The following is a 26,903-nucleotide window of genomic DNA, read 5'->3' on the forward strand; positions in this document are numbered from 1 at the left end:
TGTTCCATCTGCAATGAGAAATGTGTGTGGAAACTTGGGCCTGCACTGCACTCGACCTCTCTAGGGCACCAAGGTCAGTTCTGAGGTCCTGGGAAGGACTGCATAAGAGGCCTTGTCTTGTGGTTGCTGTGAGTCTGGCTCAGACAGGAGGGGGAAGACCCTACTGCACCCCCTACTCTGGAAGTTTCTTAAGGGCAAAGTGCTAGCCCAGGTCCTGGCACAGAGCAGTTGAGTCAACGTTGGTTGGAATGGATGCCTGTGGACCCTGCAGGGCTCTGAGATGGGGAGCGGGTGGGGTACCTCTGTGGGGACCTTCTGGAGGCAGAGGGATGGACAGGATGACCTCACAAGCCACTTCCTGCTCCCTGTGCCTCCTGCTGTTGATTTTGTGTGTAGGATGTCAGCAAAGCATCAAACCTTGGGACTGGGAAGCTTGAGGGCTTGAGGGGAGTGGCAGCGGAGGCAGGTGGGGTGTGTGGCTCCCATGACTTCCTTGTGGACCATCTCTTGGAGACAATGAATATGTTGGAGCTACTGTGACTGCTGGTGGAGCTGATGCCACTGCTCCTGTTGTTGTGGCAGAGGCCACTACTGCGGCCACCCCCACCCACACAGAGGATGCTGCCCCCACTGGAACCTGTGCCCCCGAAGGAGGAGACCTCAGCTGTGGAGAGGGCACAGGGTATGTTGGCAGGCTTTTCCCATTTCCCATGACGCCTTTCCTGGGTGTCATCCCCATGCCTGCTCCCCTCCCGCAGTGCCTTGTTCCAGGCAACCCTCCCTCCCCTGAGAGCCTCGGGGAACACCTGAGCCAGTGTGAGACAGGGTGGGCACGGACTCACTACCCTATCACACGCTACCTCCTCATGAACCTCTGCAGAGGACATCGCCATGCTCAAGGCACATTCACAGCTGTGACCATGTGGATCTCAATGGGGCTGAGAGGACACTATTACTACAATCAATCCCATTTTGTAGAGGAGAAAATGAGGTGCAAAGAGATCAAGTGGCATACCCAAGTCCACGCCCACCAGAAGCCAAGGCTTTTAGCTCCTGTGCTCGGTTCATTCCCTTGTCTTGTAGGAGGCTCTCACATTGGATGGAAGAGGAGGCCTTGTATTCTGGAAGGGAGCCATAGACTCCTGTGTTGAAAGAGGCCTGAAGGCCACCTGGACAAGCCTCCCCCAATACCAGAACCCCTCAATGACATTGCCAAGATGCAATTGTTCAGCTTCTGCTTCAATATTTTCAGCAACAGGAGCTCCCTACTTGGATGCATCTTTGCAAACCAGGTAAACATTTGGAAACGTCTCATTGATTTCCCCTCTTGGCGTCTGTTTTTCCTGGTGAGGCATTCCTGCCTCTCTGATGAGTTGATTCCAGGCTCTTCCCAATCCTGGCAGGTCAACCTCTGTAATGTGATCTGACCCACATGGGTCTTAAGGGGATTCTACTCCCATGACCAGGAGTCAGTGCTCCCATTAATGCTGCCTAGGATGCTGAGCTTTTACACACAGCCCCAGAGTCCTGGTGGGTCACTCTGTGAGGTCATTCCTGCTCTCCCTCCTGTGAGTTGAGGCCATGCCAGATCAGTCACTGTTGTATTTGTTGAATTAATATGCTTCAATTCTAAATATAGGTCTTTACAGTTAATCTGTTTAATAGCCTCTCGTTATTTGTGTTAGTTTGAGTTCCTGACAGCACTAGCTGAGAAATCAGGCATTCAGACTGGGGACCCACGATTGTTTGAATAGTCTTGTCCCATCACTGGGATCTTCTGGGACCAGCCCTGGGGGTGAGGGGTCACCTGCAGATTAATCTCCACAGTTTTTGTGGAGATTAAGCCAGAGTGGGGATTAAGTTGTTGAGTTCCTTAGTGACATGGAATGTGCCCCTTTTGAGTTCTCTCGACTTCACGGGGAAGAAGGGAACAAAAAGAGTCTCCGTAGAGCCTCCAAAAGGGTCTTCACGACATCCCTGCCCCTACCTGTTCATCTTTGATCCACCAGACCCTCATGAGTGATGCTCTCAGCTTCCGTTGTGCCCCCTACTTTTCTACCATTCCAAGACATTGACTCACAGGTGCTCACGGCTCTGACATCTTCAGTGAGTCTGTGACCACTGGGCAGAGAAAGAGACATTTTGTTTACTCAGAGGTTAAGGGGCCCTGAGTTCTTCGTATTTAAAGTTATCAGCACAGAGTGTTTACATGTATCAGGCACTGTGCTTGGCAAACTCTCCCCTCAGCTCGTTAGCCTTGGGAAGCTCATGTGCACCTGTGAGGGAAATCCAGGAGAGAGAGCAAGCCACAAATACAGAGAGAAATGAGAAGAGGCAGCTGTGGCAGAGAGGTAGTGCGAGACTGTCAGCTTGTCGGGCAATTCCAGAGCCCCTGAGGCTTGTCCCAAGCATGGTTGCATTTGTTACAGGACTTGGGAGGAAAGGGTCTTGCTTAGAGTCCTTTCCTTGACTCCTTTGACCCTCACCCCTGCCCTGGGTCCAACAGCTGCAGGATGCAGTAAGATCCTCTATGAACTTTAGGTTGAAAATATGAAAGAATTCCCTGAAGTGGATTTAATGCAAAGGAGGTTGGAGCTTCATCATCTTTAAAAATAAGATTGATTTCTGTCCCCCTTGGATAATTTGAGACTTAGCCAGAATGGAGAAAATGATGTTCTGAGGTCCTTTTCTTTTCTTTTCTTTTCTTTTTTGAGACGGAGTTTTGCTCTGTCTCCCAGGTTGGAGTGCACTGGCATGATCTCGGCTCACTGCAACCCCCACCTCCCAGGTTCAAGCTATTCTCCTGCCTCAGCCTCCTGAGTAGCTGGGATTATAGGTGTGCACAACCACGCCCCACTAATTTCTGTATTTTTAGTGGAGATGGGGTTTCACCATGTTAGTCAGGCTGGTCTCGAACTCCTGACCTCAGGTGATCTGCCCACCTCGGCCTCCCAAAGTGCTGGGATTACAGGTGTGAGCCACTGCACCCAGCCCTCTGAGGTTCTTTCCAATGCCGAGCTTTTCTGGATTGAGAGTAAGTAAAGCAAACTAAGGTTTTGCCATTTACTCCTCCAGAAGAAAGTGCCTTTTTCACATCCTTCAATCCAATCAAGTTGACAATATTAACCATTGCACTAGGTGAATGCGTATTTATATTCCTGGAAGACCACTCATCTGGGAGGCTCCTCTCTGCAGGAGCTGAGTGAGGCCCAGGTACAAGTCCACCTGGAGGCAGGAGCATGGATGGGAGGACACCTGGGAACTCAGCCCTACCTGCTTCTACAAGTTATCAATCTCATAGTGCAGCCTCTGCATTAATAGTTCAGCTCAGAGATCTCCATCTTGGTGGTGTGGAGTTCATCCTGTGCAGGCTAGCAGAGTGCTGTAGCTCCTTGTACTAGGAGGGAGGAGAAGCAGACCTTAGATGGGGGATGTGTGCAGTGGGCAGGGACAGCCAGGCCAGGGAAGAGAAGGCTGTGGCTTCCCATAGCCCCATAGGCTTTCATGTGTGTCTGACAGCCTCCCTGCTGGGCCGCCTCTGGCCCAATCAAATTCATCTGCATTTTCTCTTGGCTCTGTCCCTCACTTTCTATGCCCACTGGCTTCACCCTACAGCTGGACAGCTGTGGCTGTGCTCTTTCCCTTCTTCCTGTACCTGGCTTTCTTCCCTCTCCCTTGACACCATGTATCTCACCCTCCCAGACTCAGTATCATGCAGGGTGCCAATCACTTTTCCTTTTTTTGTATTTTCCTCAGCATTGCAACTTATCATCCCAATGACTCCCAGGGCAGAATGTTTGCTCTCATCTGGAAAATCCCATTCTGTGGCTTAGATCAAGCCTTTGTCCTCCAGCCCCTGGGCCCCAGACAGTTCCTCCTTTCTTCTCTGGATCCTGAAGCCTCCTCCACAAGGAGTTAAACTTTCCTCTTGTCCCCACCCTCCCTCTCTCTTCCTCCTGTTGGCACCGATGGCTGGAACTGTCCAGCTGTCCCTTGTCTTTCTGATACAGGGCATTGGAGATGTTTCCATCTTACTCTTGGCAGAGGGACTGACCACCTCTTGCCTTTAACTGGCTGTTCCCCAGGTCCTGACATGCTTCCCCCAGGTAACATAGGGTGAGCCCCAAGCTGAACTTAGATCCCTTGACCCTATCAGACTGGGACATCTGAGAGGACATGGCTCTTAACTTGTTTGCCTTTGAAATCTTAGTTTTTTTGTGCTTGTTTAATGAACTTGACCTTGATGTCTCACTTTGGTTTAGTACCAGAACTCAGCCTTGGCCCTGCTGTTGTTGGCGATGTCTTCATGCTGGGCTTTGACTTCAATGATGATGCTATTTGGGTCCAAGTTGCAGTTGTTGTCCATCAACAGGAGGACCACAGAGATTTCAGAGATCTGGGCCTGAAGCTGAGCCAGCTTTTGTGGTTGGGTTCAAATGAGAGAGCTGAGGCAGAGTGTGCATGTGCATGTGTGCATGTGTGTATGTGTGTATGTGTGCATGTGTATCCGTGTATGCATGCATGTGCATGTATGTGTGTGCATGCATGTGGGTGTGTGAGCATGTGTATGCATGTGTGTGTGTGGGGGGGCATGTTTTTGGAGGCTGTGACCTGCCCCCTAGAACAGACCTTGGCATTGAGGGTCTTGCACGGTTGGGATGGAGTGGCCTGTGTAGGCTGAAAGGGCTGGGAAGAACATTAGGGAGGTTGTTGAGTTTATAGCTGTTCTTTGTCATCAGCTCATCTGTGTGGAGGGAGCAGCAGCACATGTAACTCTAGCCAGAGTTCTCCAGAAGCCACTCCTTTTGTCACAGGAGCACACCATGTTGTGACCTGTCAGTATCACAGATGTCTCATGTTCTGAGAAAACACAGCCCTTCACACCAAATAAAGGAAATATCTTGTGAAAGAAAAATGAGTCAGAAGGAGCCAGAAAACTTGGCTACTTTCCAGTTGTGTTTCCCAATTTGGCTCCTCCCTGCTCCTCAGGGATAGGATGAGAAATGGAAATCAGCTGGAAATTGCAGAAAGGGCACCCAACTGACAAATTCAAGTCTTGTATCTGCCAATCACTTTTAAATAGCATCCTGGATCTCAGCAAAGCTGATCATAATACTGGCCTTGTATTAATTCGTGAAGATTAAATGACATCCAGATAAGATGGTCTGGAAACAGTAAACCCACAATTAATTTGTTAATGATCCCTTTTCAGGATCATCTAACTCAGTAGTTCTCAGAATGTGACCTCAAACCAGCAGCATCAGCATCACTGGAAACTTGATTGAAATGCAACACTGTGGGCCCAGCCCAGACTTACTAAATCAGAATTAGTGTTTAGCAAAACTACTAGAAGATTCTGATGCTCTTTAAAATTTGAGAATCAGTAGGCCAAAGCAGAAGTCTAAGTAAAAATATTCCTTTGCTCTCTTTATTAATGACTGATTCATATGTTCCCCGTTTCAACAAATTATTATTTTGTTACTGTGCTGCAGCTAATTTTTCCCAAATGGTTTTTCCTGGCTGTGGATACAGTTTGAAGGTCTCGGCCCTCAGGCTCGCTGGCCGTGGGCTAGTTCAGAATTGGGAGCCAATACCACCCTGGTTGTCAGCATTGAAGAGAACAAGCAGAGAGGGGGCTGGTTATCCCCCGTCAGCTGTAAGGTGGAATTGGAGCCCACCCAAACAATCAGAGCTGAAGCCCCAGGTCCTGGAACCATGCGACCAGCTTCTGTTGGGCATTACGTGTGTGTGACCCCTATGGGCATATCCCCTGTTCTTACCAGGCCTACCTGGAGGCACTCCACTCACTCTACACCCCACCTCGACACTGCTGGCCCTATCTTCACCACTCTCCCCTCTGCCCCAGTCACACTGTCCTCCTCCTGGCATTCCTGGATCACACCGGGGGAAATTTATACTTCCCATTCCTTCTTGCTGGAGCACTGCCCCCGCCCACCACACTTCCTGGCTGACATCCTCAATTCCTTCAAGTTTCTTGTCCAACGTCACCCGCCCATTGCCTATGATTGCTTTCTACTGTCATTTGTCTTCATTGCCTCTGTAGCGTCTGAAATGGTACAGTGATTTATCTCTGTTGTGCCTTTATCCTGCACTATACCATAAGCTTTAAGAACTTATGGGCTCTGGGCTCCGTTGTGTTTGCTCAGCACTGTGCCTGCAGCTCTGTGGAGGACACAAATGGAGAAGCAGGCAATTGTGTTGCTTGCTTCCAGAAGCACCTGAGGGCTCACTAATTGCCACTTGATTTGTGTAATTGCATCACCCGGCAGTTGCTCTAGGAAGAGCAGCAAGTAAATTTGGGCAGGGCAAGATGAGCCAAGTTGCTCAGAAAGTTCTACGGAAATCCATATTTTAATGACAGGTGGCCCATTTTTCTGCCTGCCCAACAGAACATGCTTGATCCAAATGGTTAAGGCTGAATTTTTCATCTCTCCTGACCTGCCAGCCGCTCTGTGGAACCTCATTTTCTCCTGTGGTAGGGGAAGCGGCATCCGCCTTGCAATATGCAGATGGGATAAGGAGCAGAGAGAAGACCAGGGAAGGAGCCCACAGACTCTGTGCCCAGCTGGGGCTCCAACCTCCAGCCCCCAGTCCTTCTGTTGGAGGGGGCACCGGGCACTCTCATCACCTTGCAGAAAGTGCTCAGGAAGTTGGTCTCATCCATCAGGGCATCCACTTTGGCCTCCAGGCCCACCTTGTTTATGTAGGCAGCATCCATGTTCCACAGAACACACTATCACTCTGGGCCTTACCCTTCCAGGGATAACCAGCCCCCTCTGTCTGTGAATTAGGTGGAAGAGCTTCAGTTCCCAAGGTCAGAACAACTGTCTACTCCAGGCCATGGAGTAGAACTTGGCAGGGAGAGAGGGAGTAGAACTTCCAAACTGTGTGAAGACCTGGGCCTTCAGGGGTGCCCACCTGCTCATTAGCTCTGGTGCCACATGGAAGGATCTCCTGCGTCACCTCACATGGTGAGGACTACCCTGTCCTGGCCCCGGCCACCAAGCAGGAAGGCCCAGAACTCCGTGGAGCTGCTTCCGGAGTGCCCCGTCCTCCTGAGCCTGACTGGGTGCCTGGAGACCCAGCCCAGGACAAGGCCCATTTTGTTTCCCGTCTCCACACTGGACTCCACACGGGGTGGGGGCTGGTGTTGGGATTTGCAGCTCAGACTCTGGAGTCCTGGGTCCTGACTCACTCCTGATTATCTAGGTAGCCCTGGGCAAGTGTCTTTACCTCTCCGAATTGTAGTTTTCCCACTGTTAAAGTAAGACCTACTTCTAGGCTTGCTGTGCAATTAAATAAGGCCTTGTATGAGGCCACTGGGAGCCGGGCAGGAGGAACTCTCTCCACTCACCTTGAGCACCACAAACTCATTCTCTGCCTCAGTGCACCTGTTGAGTTCTTCTTCATACCTGTGGGAAGGATCAATAAGTGGTTTGGGGTTGGAGTGGGTGCTAGGAGTTAGGTCAGACAGTGGAGTGGAGGTGGGCAGACAATGGCGGGTCTGCAGAGCAGCCTTAGCAAATCCTCCACTGTAGCCTGGCTCTCCTATGACACATATGGCCCCAAATCCCAAATCAAACAAACCACTAAACAAAACCCAAAACCAAAACAACAAGACAGATTCCCTCTCATTCTTTCTGAGGTTTCTTTTCTGACAGCTCGGCTCCTTGGAGTATTTGGGTCCCCTAAAGGGGCATATACATTTCCTTTTTTTTTTTTTTTTTTTTTTTTTTTTAATGGTCTTGCTCCAACCCAGGGCAGGGAGGAGAGGAACTGGGAGAAAGGTCAGAGGCCGGCAGCCCCTCACCCCACAACACCCGCATTTCCCTTACTCTGTTCAGGCACACTAAACTGTGGCCTAAGAAGTAGAGACTTCAGGCCCATAGGAACCCTCTCTCCCAAAGCTTTCTCATTCCTCAATTTGCCTGTAGGCAGCAACCCCGCCCTGTCTGTTCCCCAGGGGCATGAGGAGGTGCCCCCCTGCTCACTGAGCTCTGGGAATGAAGTTTCGCTTCTATTCCAGGTGAACCATTCCCCACCCAACCTACCTGGGTGCATCAGCACACCCCACCCTTGTGGTGCTAGACAGCTGTGGTTTTGATCTCAGCTGCTCTACCCATCAGTCATATGACCTCTCAGAGAATCTTTCTCTACTACGTAATGGAAAGTTGTCATTCTTTTAAAACCAGAGTCCCATCACATGACTTACATGAAGCAGGATCTTCCTGGCTTTCATATTTCCTCTGCTGCTCCATAGGATCTGAGAAAATCTCTTGCCTGCCATTGAAATTTCAATATTGTACTTTCTCCCAGTGTTCTCTGGGAAAAGCAATTCTGTTTTCCTTATTGTTTCCTTGAGTTGCCTTTTAAAGAACTCTGAATGTCTCTTCTTTACCTAACTCCGTACAACTGTCCTCATCTTCCATGCGGCCCAGCTCACAGTCCCTCTGCTGAAGGGCAAGCATCACCTGGCCCTGCACGGGCCACTTTGATGCCACAGGAACATTGCCTGGCCGTTGACCAGGAGCACACTCTTCAACAGATGCCCTGCCATATCCCTGCGCTGTGCCTCCTTCCTTTTCAACCCTAAGCTTTAGCCTTCTCCTCCAGGAAGCCTTCTTGGATTGAAACACTGTTAGTCCATGCTTGCATACATGTTATAAATTACCGATCTGCACTTGCTTCTTTTGTCTGCGTCTGTATCACTACACATACATCCCTAATCATAAATACAATAAACATAGCTAACACTTATTAACAACTTACTATGTGCCAGGCACTGTGAACCCTACCAAGCACCTTACATGCAAGTTTTGATTTAATAATCTCAGTGCTCTTGTGAGATGGGTACTATTGATGTTTCTTTTAATAGATAAAGAACCTGGGGCTTAGAGAGGTTAGTTTTCTTAAGGTCATTCAGCCATTAAGTGATTGAGCCAAGATCCTAAAACCACTGACTCTGAAGTCTATAGTGCTGTCCGGCAGAACTTTCCATGATGACAGAATTGCTCTGTATCTGTGTTCATTACAGGATCCATTAGCCACGTGTGGCCATTGAACACCTGAAATGTGGCATGTGTGACTGAGGAACTGAATTTTAAATTTTATTTAATTTTAATTAATTTAAATTTAAATACTCACGTGTGGCTTCTGGCTCCTGGCTACTATGCTGGATAGCACAACCCTAAAACCTGAACTTGTGCTATAGTATACAAACAGTGTTAACCAAAACTCAGGATCCAGTTACTAATTTTGGTTGGACCAAGATAATTAAAAATAATTGGAACCAGAAAAATAAGAAATAAAAATAAGCAAAAGCAATAAAATCAATAAATTTGTATCTATAGGCGTTAGTATTTGAGCATCTCATGTTTAGCGGGGTGGGTGTGTGTGTGTGTGTGTGTGTGTGTGTGTATGTGTGTGTGTGTGTGTATGTGTGTGTGTGTGTGTATGTGTGTGTGTGTGTGTTTGGGGGTATGTGTGTGTGTATGTGTGTGTGTGTTTGTGTGTGTGTGTGTATGTGTGTGTGTGTGTGTGTGTGTTTGTATGTATGTGGTTCTGGGAGAAGGCAGCAAATGTGTCTCTTTCTTTTTTGTTCTCCAGCCTCGTGGCCTGGATTGGAGTGAATATGTGAACACTGTGCAAATTAGCAGTGAGATTTACTTGCATTCATATGAGAGTAAGATTCTATGGGATTCATTCTTAACTCCCGAGTTGCCACTTTGTGTCTTCTTTGGTATGCTATCTCAGAGCCTTACTTTCCTCATCTGCAGAGTTTGAAGAATGTTGTGTGTATCATGCTTTTTGTACTTATGTTAGGTATCATCATCTACGATCCCAGCCCTTCACTAAAGCCTCGGCATTCTTGGCCACAGGGTGGGTCCCAGCTCTCTTGATACTTTTATGTTTATTTCTGATTCCACCTCTGTGCCCTAAGTGTGTTCCATTTCTCCACTGGACTGGACATTTCTGGAGAGCACAGGCTGTTTCTCCTGCCCCATCTGACCTCCCCTGGAGCCCCAGGGCAGGGCCCTGGCCCAGGCACTGGCTGAGTCTGCTCCCTTGTTCTTGAAGTCCCCTACCACGTCCTGGATGTTCTTTAACTCCACATCCAGCCTCCCCTCCCCTCCACCCAGGCAGTCCAGCTGCTGCCTCATGTTGTTGATGTGGGCAACAAACATGGGCTCAAAATTGGCCCTGACGATGTTTTGGTCTTGCAGGAAGCTCCATTTAGTCACCAGGACTTTGTTCTCCTGTTCCAGAAACCACACCTGCCCCAGCCAGAGGTAAGAGACTGAGAGAGCTTCCATGCAGGAGCCTCCCAGAAGGCTCTGGGATATGGGATCCCTAACAGTCCAGGGAGGTTCTGCACAACCTGGACCTCAGAGTCCAGGCGGCAGCCTCTTTCTCCTCTTCCTCAGCCTGGAAGGAGCCTGGAACGTAGAGAGCCAAGCAGATGTTGGGGCAATGGGCTTGGGAGACAAATGGTTTGGTTTGGAGAGGGAAGAAGCAGGAAGAGTCAGAGGGTCTGGCACCAACCAGGTGCATGTGTGGTAATTCAAGAAAAGAACACTCCACCATCATGTTACCGGGTAAAGTTTTGAATTCCATTAAACGGGCAGGAGGTCCTTGGCAGAAAGTTTAACATGTCCATTTTCTTTCTGACATGATCTCTCTAGACCTAGAATCTGGACTCAATTGCCCATATACTCTGGGAATGCTGCAATGGGTCACACTGGAGTTGAACTGCGAGGACCCGGGTATGTCCCCAGCCATGTCCATCATGAGCCATGTGGCCTTGGGCCAGCCCCCACGTCCCTTCCTCTCTCTGCTCTCTTGAGTCCTTTGTGGTCTTGTGCAGCCAATTTGGGTTTCTTGAATAACCTTCATCTCACCTCAATGTGGGAGACAGACTTGGGAAATACACACAATTTTCCCCCTTAAACAAAGTTCCCAGGACAAGGTATGGGGATTGGGGTCTGGAGCAGACGTGGGGCAAGCCTGAGGGTTTTCGGGCCCCCTACCCACCCAGGCTCTCAGCCACACATTGCGGACACTCCTGTAGCCTCTCGTCTGAACTCCCTTCTCTATTCCCAGGTCTTGGGCTCTGAACCCAAAGCCACTAAATTATGCTCCCTCCCATTCTATTCACTTATGATTTCTAAAAATTCATTTATTGGAGATTCAGTCTGTGCCGCACCACATGGCAGGTCAGCCGCAAGCATGATTTCATTTGATTCTCATAATAACTTTGTGAGGGTGGATGATAAAAATAACGACGATTTTGAATATTTTTTGAGCAGCCACTATGGGTAGCTGGTTTCCATGTATCTTCTTTAATCTGAAATAGCACTACAGGGGTCATTGTTATGATTCTTGTTTGACAAAGGAGGTGATTGAGGCACAGTGTAGTTAGGCACCTTGGCTGAGGTCACGTAGCTAGTGAGCACTGCGGCCATTGTCAGAACCCTGACTCCCGGTCCCATGCCCTGAATCATTGCACCCCACACAGATGGGAAAATCAGGCCAGAGAGGAGAGGCATTTTGGCCAGTGGAGAAAGCCTCAAGATGTCACTCCGAATTCCTGTCCCTCCACTTCTCTCCTCTCTCAGTCTGAACTTGCCCTTACCCCAACACTGGGGATTTCACAATTGTTCTCAGTGTCATTTCCCTCCTTCCTGCCATCCTCCCCCTCCCATCCATTCCAAATTTTAGCCCCTGGTTTTACACTCATCTTCCCTCCTGATTCAAGGCCTCCCTCTCCCCCCACTTCACTTCCTGCTCCTTCACCCTGGACAAAGGTGTTTTAGAACCCTGGCTCCCAAGTAGCTTACATCAGTCCTGAGCTTAGTCCCGAGCAATGAACCCACTCCCTCCAAGCCCACATTGACTGCCCCACTCTGGGTGAGCCCACTGGGCTATGCCCCAGCTCAGGCCTGATGGGAGGGGTCCAGGAGACTGTAAACTCAGGAATGTGGGAGCTTCCTGGATGTCTCACTGCTGCCTGCAATTATGGGCTAAATGGCTCCTCTCCTTGGTGAAAGCGTTGCTCCCAGGGCTGCCTTTTAACTCTTCTTCGTGGCCTGTTATTTCTCTGCTGGGTCTGCAAGTTTGAAGCTGTCAGGGAACAATCAGCCCCTCTGCTGGGCCGCCCACCCGGCGTCGGCATTCTGGAACACTGGTTTGGAACAGGGACGGCACCAACAGAGCAGGGAGCCCAGTCTGGGCTTCTCCCAGTAGCTCCAGCTCCCCAAACAATGCATGCCAAAGAGAGGGAAAAGGAAGTCTGGCCAGCCCTGCACTCCCTGCTCCTCTGCAGCCCGCCCTCCCTTCCTGCCAGCCAGCCTTCTTAGCTCAGAGGGAAGGGGCCAGGGCTGATGCCTCTGAGCACTGCTTGTGTGAGGCCTGTTCTGGGAGCAGGCCTGGGGGAGGAGGAGAATTACTTTGGGTCCGTCACCATTCCAAACAGAGGACCAGACAACAAACAGGTGACACATGCATTTAATAGACACATTCCAGGGAGGGAACAGAAGGAGCGCTCACTCCCAACAGGCTGCTTATAAACACGATGAGACAGGTGGGTGACAACCTAGCGTTGAGACAGACTCCCCAACCTCTGCATCTGGAGGGAGGGAGGGAGGTGGAGCTGGAGGAGGACTTTCCAGCTGCCTGGGCCTCACAAGATAGGCTGAATGAGAGCCTCGGGAGAGAGCAGGTTTTGGTTTTACATGTGTAGCAGACAGGTGCTGCCGGCAGTCTGGGCACTGTCAGGAGGGAGAAGCTAGCTTAGGCCTGGGAATGGGGTGTAGCCAGTACTCCAGGCTCCCAGCAGCACAGGTGCACCTTACAAGGAGAGAGGAAGGAGGAGGACCCAGGTGTCCAGGTGTGACTGCAAACAGGCCTCAAGGCAGGGGAGAGGGAGCCATGCGGCTCTCTTAGTGCTTGTAGCTCTTCCGGCTGGAGGATGTGGTAGAGACAAACTTGACACTAGAACCACTGCCCCCTAGGCCCCGGTTGCTGGTGGCACTGAAACCAGAACCTCCCAGGCCTGCACCCAGGCTATGCCCGCCACTGGTGGTGAAGGAGTAGCCGCTGCCCCCACCGAGGCCCAGGCTTCCACCTCCAATGCCGCTGCCGCTTCCATAGCCACTAGAAAGAGTGGAGGTGACCACAGCTGCCGGGAAGAAAGGAGGTGTGGTCAGATCAAGTGCAGGAGAGAAGACAGTGGGAGTGTCAGGGCCTGTGCCCTGGAGTCCTTTGGTGGGGAGGGGTGGTCTCATCAGCCAGCAGTTTGCCTCCTTCCAATATCCCCTGCTTAGTGAGATCACTGCCATATGCCTTGGCCTGTGTTCCTGAGCTGCAGCTCCAGGCAGCCTCTCAGGCAGGAATGGCTTCCTCCTCCCCTTCTAGAACCTACTGGAGCCCTCTCCTCCTGGAAGCAGCTCCAGTCCACCTGCTTTCCCTTTGATCTTCCTGCTGTGCCATCTGGGCCTGTCTCCCTCTCCGGGCCTGAGTCCAGAGTTTCTCTTCCTTCTAGATGCTCATCGGGGGAGGGGCACACTCCTCTTCCCTCAGGGTCCCCCAGCCCCACACTCAGAATCACAGAGTGGAGGCTGGAATATTCTTGATGGATCAAGTGACAGATTAACCTGTTGGCCAGTCAACTGTGCCCCAGTTATCCTCCCAACCTATTCTTCTCCTAATTTATAACTCATCCCCTTACACATTCTAATACCCTACTTAGGGTTCTGCAGAAGGAAAATCAAATAAAAAAAATAGACTCCGTTACAGAATGAACCGTGTCTTTCAAAAACCTATGATGAAGTGTTAACACCAGCATCCGTGAATGCAGTCTTATTTGGAAATGGGATTGTTGCAGGTACAACCAAGTTAAGATAAAGTCTGTAGGGTGGGCTCTGATCTAACATGACTGGTGTCCATAGAGAAAGAAGGAAGACATTCATCTGAAGCCACAGACACACAGGCACACGGTCATACAATCACAGAGACAGAGTGGAGGGATGCAGCCACAAGCCAAGGAACACCGAGGATGGATGGCCACTGCCAGAGCTAGGAGGAGGCTGGAGGGGGGCTGGGCCACCATGTTCCAGGACTCCATCTGGTTTGGAGAGGGGATAGCGCCACCCTGCCTGACATACAGAGCAGGAGGCTGGCCTGGGCTCCAAGTTTCAGAGGGAGCAGGGCCCTGCTAACCCCTAATTTCAGCCTCCGGAACTGTGAGACAAAACATTTCTGTTGCTTTAAGCTACCTGACTGGTGGTACTTTGCTGCAGCAGACCTGGAAAACTAATACAGACAATGAGGTGTTTTCAAGAGAAAAGGAGCTTCGAGGTTATGCTTGAAGGTCTGTCCCCAAAATTAGCTTAGAGGGTCTCCGGCACCACCAGACAAGGACATCAGGGAAGAAGGACACCTGGGTGGTTCAGACGGCTTTGCCTTCTAGAATCATTGGCTAATATAATCAATTGCCCTTATGAATGCCCATCAAGAAAACCAAACCCAAACTGATTTGTAGAGGGGGAGTTGTAAGAGTCATTTCTGTTGCCCTTGTGATGCCAGCACTGAGCTCTGTGAGTGACCACTTCTCTCACCAGCACAGGGCCATGCCATCTTGTTAATAACTCTCCTGTTTTAGAGCTACTGTACCTAACTGTCATATTTTATGCTGCCCTCACTGCTTTGAAAACCCTTGGCATCTTTCTGCAGATATACTCTGCAGAACTGAGCCAAGCAGCGGAGCTTCTTCAAAAATGGTTTGGGAGACAAGCTGCCTAGTTGGCAATGCTCTTGTCTGCAGCATAAAGGCTCCCTTTAAAGGTCCAAGCCAGACCAGGAATTGTCATAAATCCTGTCTTCATCAAATGCTCACTTCTGTGCTGGGCTTGCAGCCCCAACAAAAAAGGCAGGGAATTCTGGCAGGGAGGAGATGTGGCCAGGATCTTTTAAACCCACTCAGAACAATGACAACAAATCTCCCATCACCCCTTCTGTGACACCCTCACTCTCAAAGAGGAAAGAACTGTGACATCAAAGACTCTCCTAATATGGCTTGCTTTGTAAGGGACTCAAAACCTCCAACCTTCTCCAAATGAACTCTGTCTGTGAGGTCCCTTCTAACCCCTCATATCTTCACCCTCCTGCAGGCCCACCACATCCCCATCCCCTCCACCACACACACTCCAAATGGCACAAGAAGGATGTCATACTCACAAATGTTAACTGGAGAAACTCCCTCTCCACTCAACCTGATTGGGAAGAGCGGGGAGAAGAAAGGTTACCAATGTGGCCAGCAGCTTATGGGCCTTTGCAATGACACTTTTGTAATTGTTTTCAAAGCATTTAAACATACTTTATTATTTTTATTGCAGAAGTAATACAGGTTGAAATTATTTGAGAACTAGTAATATTAAAGATAATATTAATAATCTAATGAATAAAATAAGATGGAGTTTGAGGTTCATAGGAGCAAAAATCTATAATCTCAGAAATACATTTTTTGGTTTAAACTAGTTAGATGCCTTAAGGAAATTAAAAGTAATCATACACTGGCATCAACTGGATAGGAAGGGCCTGTCCTATAATAAGATTTGTCTCTCAACAAGGGTCCATTGTCAAGCACTGAGCCAGGGCAGAGCTTATTATACATAAGTGTGGAGAGGAGTCTGAGTCATAAAAATAACAATAGTAATATCAGTTTATTATTATCTTAGTAACCAAGTAACTTTGCTTTAGCATCTTCAGGACAGAACTGGCATTCATTCATAAACACATACTGAGAATCTTAACAAGAGCTAGCAGTTGTTGAGTATCTGTTACCTATATCACACCACTCAGTTCTCTCAACAACCCCATGAGGTAGGTATTATTCACTCACTTTTGTAGAGGGAGAAATGGAAGCTCAGACAAGTTAACTAACTTGCCCATAGTCACAAAGCTGGATTTGAAGCCAGATTAATCTGACACCAAAACCTATGTCTTTGGCCACGAAGCTGAATGATAGCTAACATTTATTGAACACGCTGTGTACCATGCATTGTTCTAAGAGCTTTGTGTGTATTCCCCTGTTTTAACACTTTTAATAATGTGAGAATTTAGAACTATTGTTATTCACATTTTATTGGGTGAGAACACTGAGACATGGAGAGGTTAAGTAATCTGCTCTTGGCTACAGAGCTTCTAACTGGTAGAGCACAAAACTCCCATGAAGCTTTGCAGATCATGTAATCTGACCTTTTCATTTTATCATTGAAGAAATTGAGGGCCAGAGAAGGGAGACTGACTTTCCCAAGGTTATGTAGCTACTTAGTGGTAGATCTGTAAGCCCAAATCCTAGGACTGTTTGTTTTCAGCCTATGGCCTTTTAGACCACATTTTGAGAGCTGCCATGTAACCAGATGTCTCCTTTGGTAGAATTCATTTACTTAGACCTGATCAGGTTTTAGGTTTCCATGGGGGTACTAATTGTAGTTGCACCTCAAATGATTTACTAGCCTGGAAGGAAATTAAAATTACTTTTTTTTTTTTTTTTTTGCCATAGCCCAATTCTGAGCTGCATTTTCTTCCAGGAGAAGAAGGGGCTGCAACAGCCTGAGCCCCTAGGAATGCCCAGGAAGCTGGGGGGAACTCAACTTGCTTTGAGGATGAAGTTGGTGCATCTATCTCACCTGCACTCCTCACCCTCCAGCAGCTTGCGGTAGGTGGCGATCTCCACGTCCAGGGCCAGCTTGATGTTCATCAGCTCCTGGTACTCACGCAGGAGCCGAGCCATATCCTGCTTGGCCTTCTGCAGAGCCTCCTCAAGGTCCACCAACTTGGCCCGTGCATCCTTGAGAGCCAGTTCTCCACGCTGTTCTGCATCAGCAATGGCTGTTTGCAAGCTGGAGCACTGTAAGGACAGGAGGAAACCATGAATCCTGCTGACAGCCCATGGAGGTGTGGTGCTTCTTGGGGAGGAGTTCTTAAAGATGGCAGAATGGCCCAGAAGAAATGAGCATTTGAGGAGCTCTTGGCCCTGCCAAAACTTTACCTGCTTCTTGATGCTGTCGATCTCAGCTCTCAGCCTCTGGATCATGCGGTTCATTTCAGAGATCTCTTGTTTGGTGTTTCGAAGGTCATCCCCATGTCTGCCTGCTGTGACCTGCAGCTCCTCATACTGAGAGAATCAGAGCAAACTCAGTCACTGAGTCAAATGCCTGGCCCGGCCACTCGCTGTGCACACAGACTCACCCTGGGTGCCACAAGCAGGCTCATTTATTCCTGGTCATTCACTCCTTCCCCCTGAAGCTTACAGTTTATTGGGGGACATAGACATTAATTGAATCAGCATATGATCAAATGTATAGTTCCACACTGAGATAAGTGCTCTTAGGAAATGAACAGTGTAGTGAAGGAATCTGACCTAGAGTTGGAAGTGGGGAGTGGTGGTCAGGGAAGTCTCTCCAGAGATGGAGATGCCTGAGCTGTGGTCTGAAGGATGAGAAGGAGGGACCTAAGTGACCAGCTGTGGGGGAGAACATTCCAGACAAAGGAAACAGCCTGCATGAAGGCCCTGGGTCAGGAAAGGAACATGGTGAGTTCTAGGAGTGAGATGGTGATTTGGTCACTATCCCTGGGGAGTTTCTGGTCACAAAGCATGCATCCAGACCAACTGTGCCCATGAATTTTGGTAGCCCACCAAACACCAGTGCTGGGGAAACAGGGAGGAGATATGGGGGAACGGTGTGGGATGGTACAGAGGCTGTGGAAGGCACAATTTTGAAGTCTTTGTAAAAGTATTTCCAATCTCAGGTAGTTCTCAATCTAATGGTGCATATCCAGGACACAGGACACATGAATTTAAGAGCGATAATTGCACCCTGTCTCCTCTAGCAGACTGAAGTGAAATGTACACCCTTCCCCAACACAAGGAGATCCCCTGCCCGAGTCAAGATCTGTGAGGTTCTTGAAAGTGCTGACGAGCTCAGCTTCCTGTTTCTATACACGATTAAATGGAGCAACAGCCCAACAACATGAGGAATTGTTTGCCATCGATTTCAACCACTTCACCTTGGGGTTAAGTGCATCATGTTTCCTCTCACCGTCAAGGCGCTGCCTCTGCGCTGTGGACCCCTGGCCCCTGCTACCCACCTTCCTTTCCACCACACTCCTGACCAGACGGGACTGAGGCAGTGCATGGAGCAGGCAAAGAGTAGGAACCAGCTTGTAAGTGAGCAGCTGCCCCAAGAGGGGTCTGGATTTGGCAGGGAGCTGGTATCGTGGGTCACCTGTACCCTTCCAAAGCCAAACATCTTTGTGGCTGTCTGAGCTCTGGGAAGTAGCTGTTTGTGTTTATCCCAGCCTTCCTCTTCCTGACGTAAACTCCCTTGCTTGTTTCTGCCTGCCAGCTCCTTGTTCAGCCTTAAATCTCTCCCCACTCCTCGGCAATCTTTTGTCCCTCACGGCTTCCCAACTGGACAAAGCTCCCACGTCTTCCTGGAAGCTTTTTATTCATGCTATCTTTTCCCTTCCATGATTATCTATTCACTTCATGGCCTTCCAGAGCTTGGGTTCTCTGTTTGCAGTTTATTCATTTGCAACCCTGTAACCTTGATTGGCATACAGCAGGAGCTCAGAAAATATATAGAGAATAAATAAGCCTTTTAGAAACTGCTTCATGACTGTGTCTCAGTTGTCCTGGTGTCTCACTCTGCTGCCACCCAGATCTTGAGGAATATGGGGCCGGTGGATGTCCCGAGCTCCCAGCATTGGGTTGACCACATATTAGTGTGTCTGGTTGGGCTTCCACATGCATTTTAAGCTAAGTTTTCATAGCATCAAAGACATGCCTGCTAAGTTGAAATAAACGAATGTGCTCACACATTTCCTGAGGTTGAGTTAAGTGATAATGTGCAGCCTCAGAGAACACTAACCCTGGAGCCTATCATGCAGGTGTCCATGCTCACCTTGGTCTGGTACCAGGACTCAGCCTCGGCCCGGCTGCGGTTGGCAATGTCCTCGTATTGCGCTTTGACCTCGGCGATGATACTGTCCAGGTCCAGGTTGCGGCTGTTGTCCATGGACAGCACCACTGACGTGTCACTGACCTGGGTCTGCAACTGGGACAGCTCCTGCAGGGCAGTAAACTCAGCATCACCAAGGCATAAGAAGAAGGATCTTAAATCTTCATGGTTGACTACCCATCTAGGTCAGGAATCCTTTCCTTGGTATTCCTGGAAGATTCTCCCAGCTGTTCCCTAGGTATTCCCATTCATCCCCAAAGATCAGTGTGGTGAAAGTCTTTCCCAGCCTTGCTTCTCAAGGCTCCCATCTGTGTGCTTTCCCTGGGCGTAAGGATGGATAAGCATCTTCTGAATTAGAATTGCACAGATTTGAATGTGACATATGTCTGTTCAGTCTGCCAGCATAAAAGCCTTCTTCAAGAGCATCAGGGGACATCTGGGACCCTGCTTCCCCCTGCGCAGTGTGACTCCATCACTTTCCACCTCTCTCTCTCTTTCCACAGACCCAGGTCTCTGCCTTCGGAGGGTTAGCGCTCAGAAGGAGGCATCTTCAAAGGGCAGGAAGCCCCCTGACCAATGAGCTGAGGGGTAGCTTGCTTTTTTTCTTTTTAAATACTTTTCAGGGAAGGGGAAGGGAACAGGTATGTCTTGATTCCTTGGGAAAGTTACCCAGTGACCTTGAATTTGGGAATCAGTACTCTCTCCTTGCTAGATGTTGTCCTTTCATGGGATGAGGGAGTTCGGGGGAGAAGCATCAGAGCTGGGGTAGTTTAGTATGATAAGGCTCCAAGCAGTTCTCCCTGGTCCCCCTACCCCCAAGCCCCAGCTTGAAGTATCCAGGCAAGATATTGGGCAGAGGCACTGAGTAAATGAATGACACAATGCATCATCCTTTTCTTTCCAGGCCCCAGACCTAGGAGGGACAGAAATACTTGCAGACTCTTACTGCATCAAAGACTGAGTGGAGGAAGTTGATCTCCTCAGGCAGAGATTTGACCTTGGCCTCCAGCTCCACCTTGTTCATGTAGGCAGCATCTACGTCCTGGAACGACAGCACAGGATGCTTCTTTGAGTCTGCAGCCCCAAGCACTTAGCCCAAAAGAAGCTGAGCAGATTTCTCCCTAGCCCATCTAGTTTGGATTTTAGAAAACTCTGTGTCTGGGGGATTTGGGGTTGGGGATGAGTGATTACTAAGAACTGGGACTTGAATCCCTGAGCTCACAGAAACCCAAGTAGGGCTAATGGGGCCATCAACGTAGAGGGAACATGTTAGGAGGTTTGAACCCTGCAGATATTCTCATGGTTGATGTGACATTTTTTGGGTGGCCCAAGGGTCAGAGGTCAGGTTACCCGACACTCCAGATTCTGTTTTAAACCTTTTCCTTTGAGAGACTTCCCCACTCACCTTTTTCAGGGCTACAAATTCATTCTCAGCAGCCGTGCGCTTGTTAATTTCATCTTCATACCTATAAGGACAGAGGAGGGGGTGTGCTGTTGAGTAAGTTTGCATTGAACTCTTCCTGGGCTGGTGTAGCAAGAGTTAAGAGCCCTGGAATCATTTCCAGCTCTTCTGCTGACCTAGGCGTGACTTTGGGTGATTCACCTAACCTCTATTTCTCCCTCCATAAAAGGGGGATAATTTCTTCTGCTAGTTTTTAATAAACTTTTCTAAGAGTAGAAGGTGAGCATGGAACTTAAAGGAATAGAAAAATGTATTTAGGCAATTCCATCTTTTGATAGATATGCAATGCCAATCTTTAAAATGGTTTTCCACCTCAAGTGTCTGCTGAAATCGTGGAGTAAACTTTTTCTGTTCAGCAGGCTCTTTCAGGTACATTTTGATATATTTTCACTGAACCTCAGGGTGGCCCCCGAGAGGTATGCTTTTTGTAACTATGGGTAGCTCAAGCTCAGAAATAAGGGCAAGCTGGCTAACGGGTTAGCCTGCGTCAAATCCCTTTCCACTGGATACCTCACCTACTGCAGCCTGGATGATGTGCAGTCAAAAGTTGCCCCCCACAAGGAAGGTCAGATTGCCTCCTTTAAACTCTTCCTTGCTACCTCTCTTCACTCCACAGTGAATGCCATCCTGGAAATGCAAACCATCCCAGTAATTGAGCCCATGTCCAATGGAATTAAACAATATACTGACTGTGAAATTACATTATGATTTCTAGAGTGAGTAGCAATGTTTTGTCGGATGATGCTGATATCCCTTTGTAGTCATGTGGACAAAAGGAATAGGATCTTCATCAATAGAGATGCATGAGATGAAGGTCCTTGTGTTACCCCACACAGTGCTGTCTCCACCTTGAGGGATAACAGCTACAGTTCCAAAGCTCCCAGCTGATACCGGCATTTGCTCCTTTGCACCTCTCTGATCCTCATACAAAGGAGCCTTAGGATGGCTGTGTGTGGCCAGAAGCCAGTGTTCCACTTACCTGACTTTGAAATCTTCCACAACATCCTGCATGTTCCTCAGCTCAGCTTCAAGCCTGCCCCTCTCGGTGGTGATGCTTTCCAGCTGCCGTCGGAGCTCACTGATATAGGAATCAAAGAGGGGCTCTAGATTCTGCCTCACGGTCCTGGAGCCCTGCTCCTGCAGGAGGGCCCACTTGGTCTCTAGGACCTTGTTTTGCTGCTCCAAGAACCTCACCTGGAGGGAAGAAGAGAGAATGAAACCTTGAGAAGTTGGAGAGGCAGAGTCAGACACTCCTATTCATAAGGGAGAGAAGAAAAAGATATATTTTTTTCACGTGGCACCCATTGACAATAATGTAACTGACAACTCCAACGCAGAAGGAGGCAGTCCATGGAGCTACCAGAAAGTTCCCTAGGGCTTGCATAGGATTTGGGTGGTGGGGCCTAGAGGCTTCTGTTGGCTGCTTTTGGGTTAAATTTCTCAATACCACCTACTCTGGGTTAGGGTAGTTTGCTGAGCAGCAACTCTCCTGTAGAGAATCAACTAAACTCTTCCCTTGGTGTTGACTGAACCAGCCCGCGTGGTTGTGAAAGAGAGGAAATTTTTGCCAGGTCCTGTGGGGCAAGCTGGCCTGACTTGAAAGGGTCTCAGCCCCTGGGAGGCCTTGCTGAACAGTGCTCATTCCCACAGTGGAGTCGTTTCATTATTGCTCTCCCACCATGGGATGGCCCTTCCAAGAGTTTATTCGATACCAAACCCAAGGGGGTGGATGAAGCCCCTGCTCACCTTGTCGATGAAGGAGGCGAACTTGTTGTTGAGGGTCTTGATCTGCTCGCGCTCCTCGGCCCGTACCCGCTGGATGGTGGGGTCGATTTGCAGGTTGAGAGGAGTCAGGAGACTCTGGTTGACGGTGACCTCTTGGATGCCTCCAGGGGGACACACAGGGAAGCTGGGGCCACTGAAGCCTCCTCCAACTCCACCCCCATAGCCAAATCCACTGTTGACTCCAAACCCACTGCTGGCCCTGCCACCAAAGCCACTTCGGAAACTGCTGCCACACCCACTGATGGAGACCCGCTTGGCACCCCCCAGGTTGTAGAGGCTGCGGCTTCCAAAGCTGGCCCCAGCACTGCTGATCTTTCCCAGGCCCCCATTCCCCGCTGCAGAGCGGGCCACAGAGACAGAGCTGAAGCGAGAGCGGCCAGTTGCTGGGGTGGTGGCCGAGGTGGTGCTGAAGCCCCTGCGGCTGCCAGACTGGAAGGTGATGGAGGACTGCCGAGACATGGTGGGTGAGGAAGTCTGGTGAGAAGGCACCTGAGGTGGGCTGGTGCAGGCAGTGGAGAAGACAGGTGGCTGGGGAGCCCTGAGCCCATGACTTTTATGAGCATCCTGCGGGGGCGGGGCACTGCTAATGGAGAGGGCCTTCTGATGGCATCCCCTGGGCATCCGCCAACCCTGAGCTCACACTCGACATCCCTCGGGAAATGGTGTAAGGGCCACTCGCTGGTTCCCTGGCACCCCCTCCCCACAACGTGCAAACTCCTTTCCAGTTGCAACTTGATCAGCAGATGAGTAAGAAGCAAGTTAATTGCTTTCCGTCATGTGCTAATGATGCATCTTGTAAAGGACTCAGCAAACGCTGCCTCATTTCTAAACCGCTTTCTTAGGCCTGGGACCAACTCCTTCCTGTCCAAACATCTTGTGTTAATACAAGCCACTGTGCTTCACTGTTTCCTTGGGGTGCTTCCTATTCCCTAAGCATTTTCTCAGCAGCTACTGCCTGGTTCCCCAAGCCCCATCAAGCTATCTTTCCAGACCTTGAAGGTCCTGCTCTGTAATCATCTTCCTTAGTAATCCACCCCTCTTTGATGGCCCCTTTATTCTGCTCTTAATTTTCCATATCTATTGTGTAGGTCACACACGTGGTTTTCTGGAGCGTGTGTGTGCCTGTGCCCTGCCCACTGCAATATAATGTGACTCTCAAGGCCAGCCAGCGCTCTGTCTCCTGGGGACAGAGGTTGTGAGGGGCGGAAGACTTGGGTTTGAATCTCAGACCTGCTCATAGTTGTGGGACCTTGAGCAAGCCATGAAACTTTTCTGTGCCTCAACTTGCATGTCTGTAAAATGGGGTTTGTGATGAATATTCACATGTGAAAACTTTTGCAAGGCCTGATACATGTAAGTGCTGAGTAAATGTCTCTTGAGGCTTCCCTGCTTCTGATACAATGAAGTAATATTAAGGAAGTGCCAAACATGTGTCCATCCTGTGACTAGTCCTATGGGAATTCAAAAGAAACACACTGAACATTATTTACCTTCAACAAGTTCATGGTCCTGTTGGGAAGATAAAACTGTACAAGATGGTGTACCATGAAGCATCACCTCCAGGATGCATTTGAGGCTGCCTATCCCAGAAGTCTTCCAGGCAGGTCCCTCCTCCTCCTGAGGACCAAGAATTCCTAGCTCTCCAGTCCTTCATCAAAAGAGCTCCAACAGCTGCACCTAGCAGAGGATTTGTTATTTCCCTGTTTCTCCTGTTAACCTTGTAGATTGTCCCCTACATTCTCCATTAGTCTACAAACCACAAAGAACACTTCAAGGCACCTCATCCTTCTGTTCTGCAACTCATTGTCCCGTCTCTACCATGGCAAGAGTCAGACCAAACATTGCTGGATCTTCTTCCTTTTTTTTTTTTCTTCCTTGAGACAGGGTCTCACTCTGTCACCCAGGCTGGAGTGCAGTGGCTCCATCTCGGCTCACTGCAACCTCCACCTCCTGGGCTCAGGTGATCTTCCCACCTCAGCTTCCTGAGTAGCTGGGACTACAGGCATGCTCCACCACGCCCATCTATTTTTTTTTTTTTTTTTTTTTTTACTATTTTGCTCAGGCTGGTCTTGAACTCCTGAACTCAAGTCATCCATCCTCCTTGGTCTCCCAAAGTACTGAGATTACAGGCGTGAGCCACCGCACCTGGCCTGAATCTTCTTTTATCTTGCTGCCTGCTTTCTTCTTGCTGTGGTTTTGAAAGCTGGGAGAGTAAGAGAGGAATTAATCAGCATTCAGTCTCCATTTCATGGATGAGGGCATTGAGCCCAGAATGGTTAACTAGCCAGACAGACCCACAAGAAGTAGAGCCAGATTCCATGGTCTTTCCACACAGGTGTCCTTTTAGGGGCACACTGGTAACCGACCATTTGGCAGACGTTCTCACCTGCCTGGAATGGCAGCTTGGCACTCGGAGCGGCAGTTCTTTGTTCTCTAAGCTGTTTCCTCCTTGGGACTGAGGCCAGGGGGAGGCCTCTCCCCCATCTAGAGATTATTTGGGAGTCTCAGTTTGCACAGGAAAGATATGAATCATAGCTTGTGTTGATACAGGCCAGGAAGAGCAGAGGAGTTCCCTCACCTGGTTCCGTTGCCAACCCCAGCCAGGGTGGTGCATGGTTCTCAAGTGGAAAGAATAATTGTGTTTGTTTTCTGTACTCTTCATTGCATGATAATCTGGCCCCCAGAAGAAAGGACACTTGTTTCCTGAGCTGTGCTGAGCAAATGCTTGCAGAGCTTTCCACAAAACAAAGGCCTTGGAGGGTCCGGGTGTGGGGAGTGGCTGGGCCAGCATGTCCACGGGAAGGGAGGTCCCCAGCCTTCTCTCACCACGCTTCCCATGTGGGAAGCTGGCTCCAGGCTGACTTCCCTCCCAGCCATTCCTTTCTTTCCCATGTTCCCTGCTGGGGCCCTCTTCCTAGTCACTTCATCTCATTCTGTTTCCGTTCTGGTTTTTCTCAGCCATCACCTCTTGCCTGGGGCTGCTCGTTTATTCTTTTTCCCCTTCCCCCTCTAGTTTTCCCAAGACTGTTGTTTCTGAAGCTAGACAGTCTTACTCACAGGCTTTGCCAAGTTACATTGAAATAGAGAGATCGTTCACCTCCCTTCCTCCTCCACTCCCTCTTTTGTGACCTTTGACCTGCACCGTGACCTTTATCCTGGTGGTCAATATCTAGAAGAGTGGCTGGGACACCTGGTCTCCCGGACAACTTGTGTCACCACCCTTTTAAAAATCTCAAAACTCATAGATTGTTAACACCTTCTTCGCTTTCTGCCATTTTTGTTTTGTTTTTAACCTGTTTGTAATTCTGCTTACAACTTATCCCTCAGAAGTCATCGAAGATGAACTGGGCCTAGCACTACCCCTTAACGCTGTTTCCCTGGAGTGCCTGCCTCTGGCATGCCCTTTGATATCTTGGTTTTCTGGTGTTATGAGCGTTAGTCCACTTCTGAGGGTTGGGCGTTTTCCTCCCAGCTCCGACTAGCCTCCTAACCACCCCAGATAGAATTGTGGCAGAAGTTCGTGTGATTCAGGCTGTCTAATTTAAAGAAGAACTACACATTCCTTTCTGTTCTCCAGTCTTTCTGCAGCCCTCTCCAACTCTGTGTTATTGGGTCTATCTGAGACAAGTTTTCTTGAGTTTGGAGGAGTGCTGGATTCAAGGGCCATGGTGTGTGCTCTGGTGCCTGAAGCTGGCAGAGGCAAACTCTTCAATTTCCCTGTTCTCTGCCCATCCTGCTCAGGTGATCTCTGTCATCCTGGGAGGAACACTAAGGTCCTTGGCAGGTGGTGAATCCCAGGATGTGGGGCCAGTTGGCAATAGGGGCTGTGGAGGAGGAGAGGAAGTGGGTGGGAGATGCCTCTTCCACAGATGAGGAGTGGCGAACGCACCAGGGAACTTTGGCTTCCAGCCAGGCTAGGGCCAGGGCAGGGCTGGTAGGGCTAAAGACCGTGGGGCAGCAGGGGTTACCTCCCTAGAGCAGGCTGGCCTGAATCATAGAGCCAGGGCCCTGGGCACAGCATCTGAGGACCTAGGCCACAGCCACCTACCCCCAATTCCTCGACTGCTAGACTTCCCAGACTTCTACTCTCTGTGGAGTCCTGGGTTTAGTGAGTAACTACTTATTAGCATCTATAATATGCCAGGCACTTGCTGTTCTAGCATAGGAGATACAGCAGTGAAGAAAGCAGCCACAACTCCCTTCCCTCCTGGAGCTTATATGGAAAGAGGAGGGGAGCAGAGGTGATTTGGAGGGGCAGACAAAATCCGGGTCTCCCAGCTGACACTCCCAGGGGCCAAGTGTGAAGCTAGTTCTGCTGTGGACACTCCAGGGGCCGAGTGTGGAGAAGCTAATTCTGTTGTGGACACTCCAGGGGCCGAGTGTGGAGAAGGTAATTCTGTTGTGATGGCACCTGAGACATGCTGGCCAGAAATGTTTTGCCATCTTCACTATTTGTGCTGGGGTGGCCACACTTCCTCAATGTTTGGTGTGTCTAACAGGCACTGCCCAGCCTGCCTCAGATCCTCCACCTCACAGCCCCCTTTGTGCCTGTAGTCAGCAGCAATAATTGCTCCCCAAAGGGCACTAAAGGTGCCAGCTGATCTGAACAAACT

The 26,903-nt window shown here is 49.5% G+C and overlaps 1 protein-coding gene across 1 annotated transcript; it reads right to left on the minus strand.

The window, feature by feature from the left end:
* Nucleotides 1-12,610: 12,610 nt before the first annotated feature.
* On the minus strand, nt 12,611-22,970 carry LOC126931041 (keratin, type II cytoskeletal 75). The gene is made up of 9 exons (XM_050748742.1): nt 22,252-22,970; nt 21,485-21,699; nt 20,449-20,509; nt 19,990-20,085; nt 18,987-19,151; nt 17,072-17,197; nt 16,710-16,930; nt 15,256-15,290; nt 12,611-13,198 (listed from the first exon to the last, which is right to left on the minus strand). Exons 1-9 carry the CDS (start codon nt 22,909-22,911, stop codon nt 12,960-12,962), a joined length of 1,818 nt encoding a protein of 605 aa, XP_050604699.1. The 5' UTR covers nt 22,912-22,970; the 3' UTR covers nt 12,611-12,959.
* Between the last annotated feature and the right edge of the window lie 3,933 nt (nt 22,971-26,903).

This window comes from Macaca thibetana, chromosome 11 (genome assembly GCF_024542745.1).
Source record: "Macaca thibetana thibetana isolate TM-01 chromosome 11, ASM2454274v1, whole genome shotgun sequence".
Classification (NCBI taxonomy): Eukaryota; Metazoa; Chordata; class Mammalia; order Primates; family Cercopithecidae; genus Macaca; species Macaca thibetana.

Excerpts from the sequence above, each read along its gene's own strand:
- LOC126931041 (XM_050748742.1), bottom strand. The coding sequence starts at position 22,911 with ATGCCCAGGGGATGCCATCAGAAGGCCCTCTCCATTAGCAGTGCCCCG. Across the intron at positions 20,510-21,484 it reads GTGGAAGATTTCAAAGTCAG|GTATGAAGATGAAATTAACA; the intron begins GTAAGTGGAACA and ends CTGTCCTTATAG. Across the intron at positions 13,199-15,255 it reads AGTTTCTCCAGTTAACATTT|CTGTGGTCACCTCCACTCTT; the intron begins GTGAGTATGACA and ends TCTTCCCGGCAG.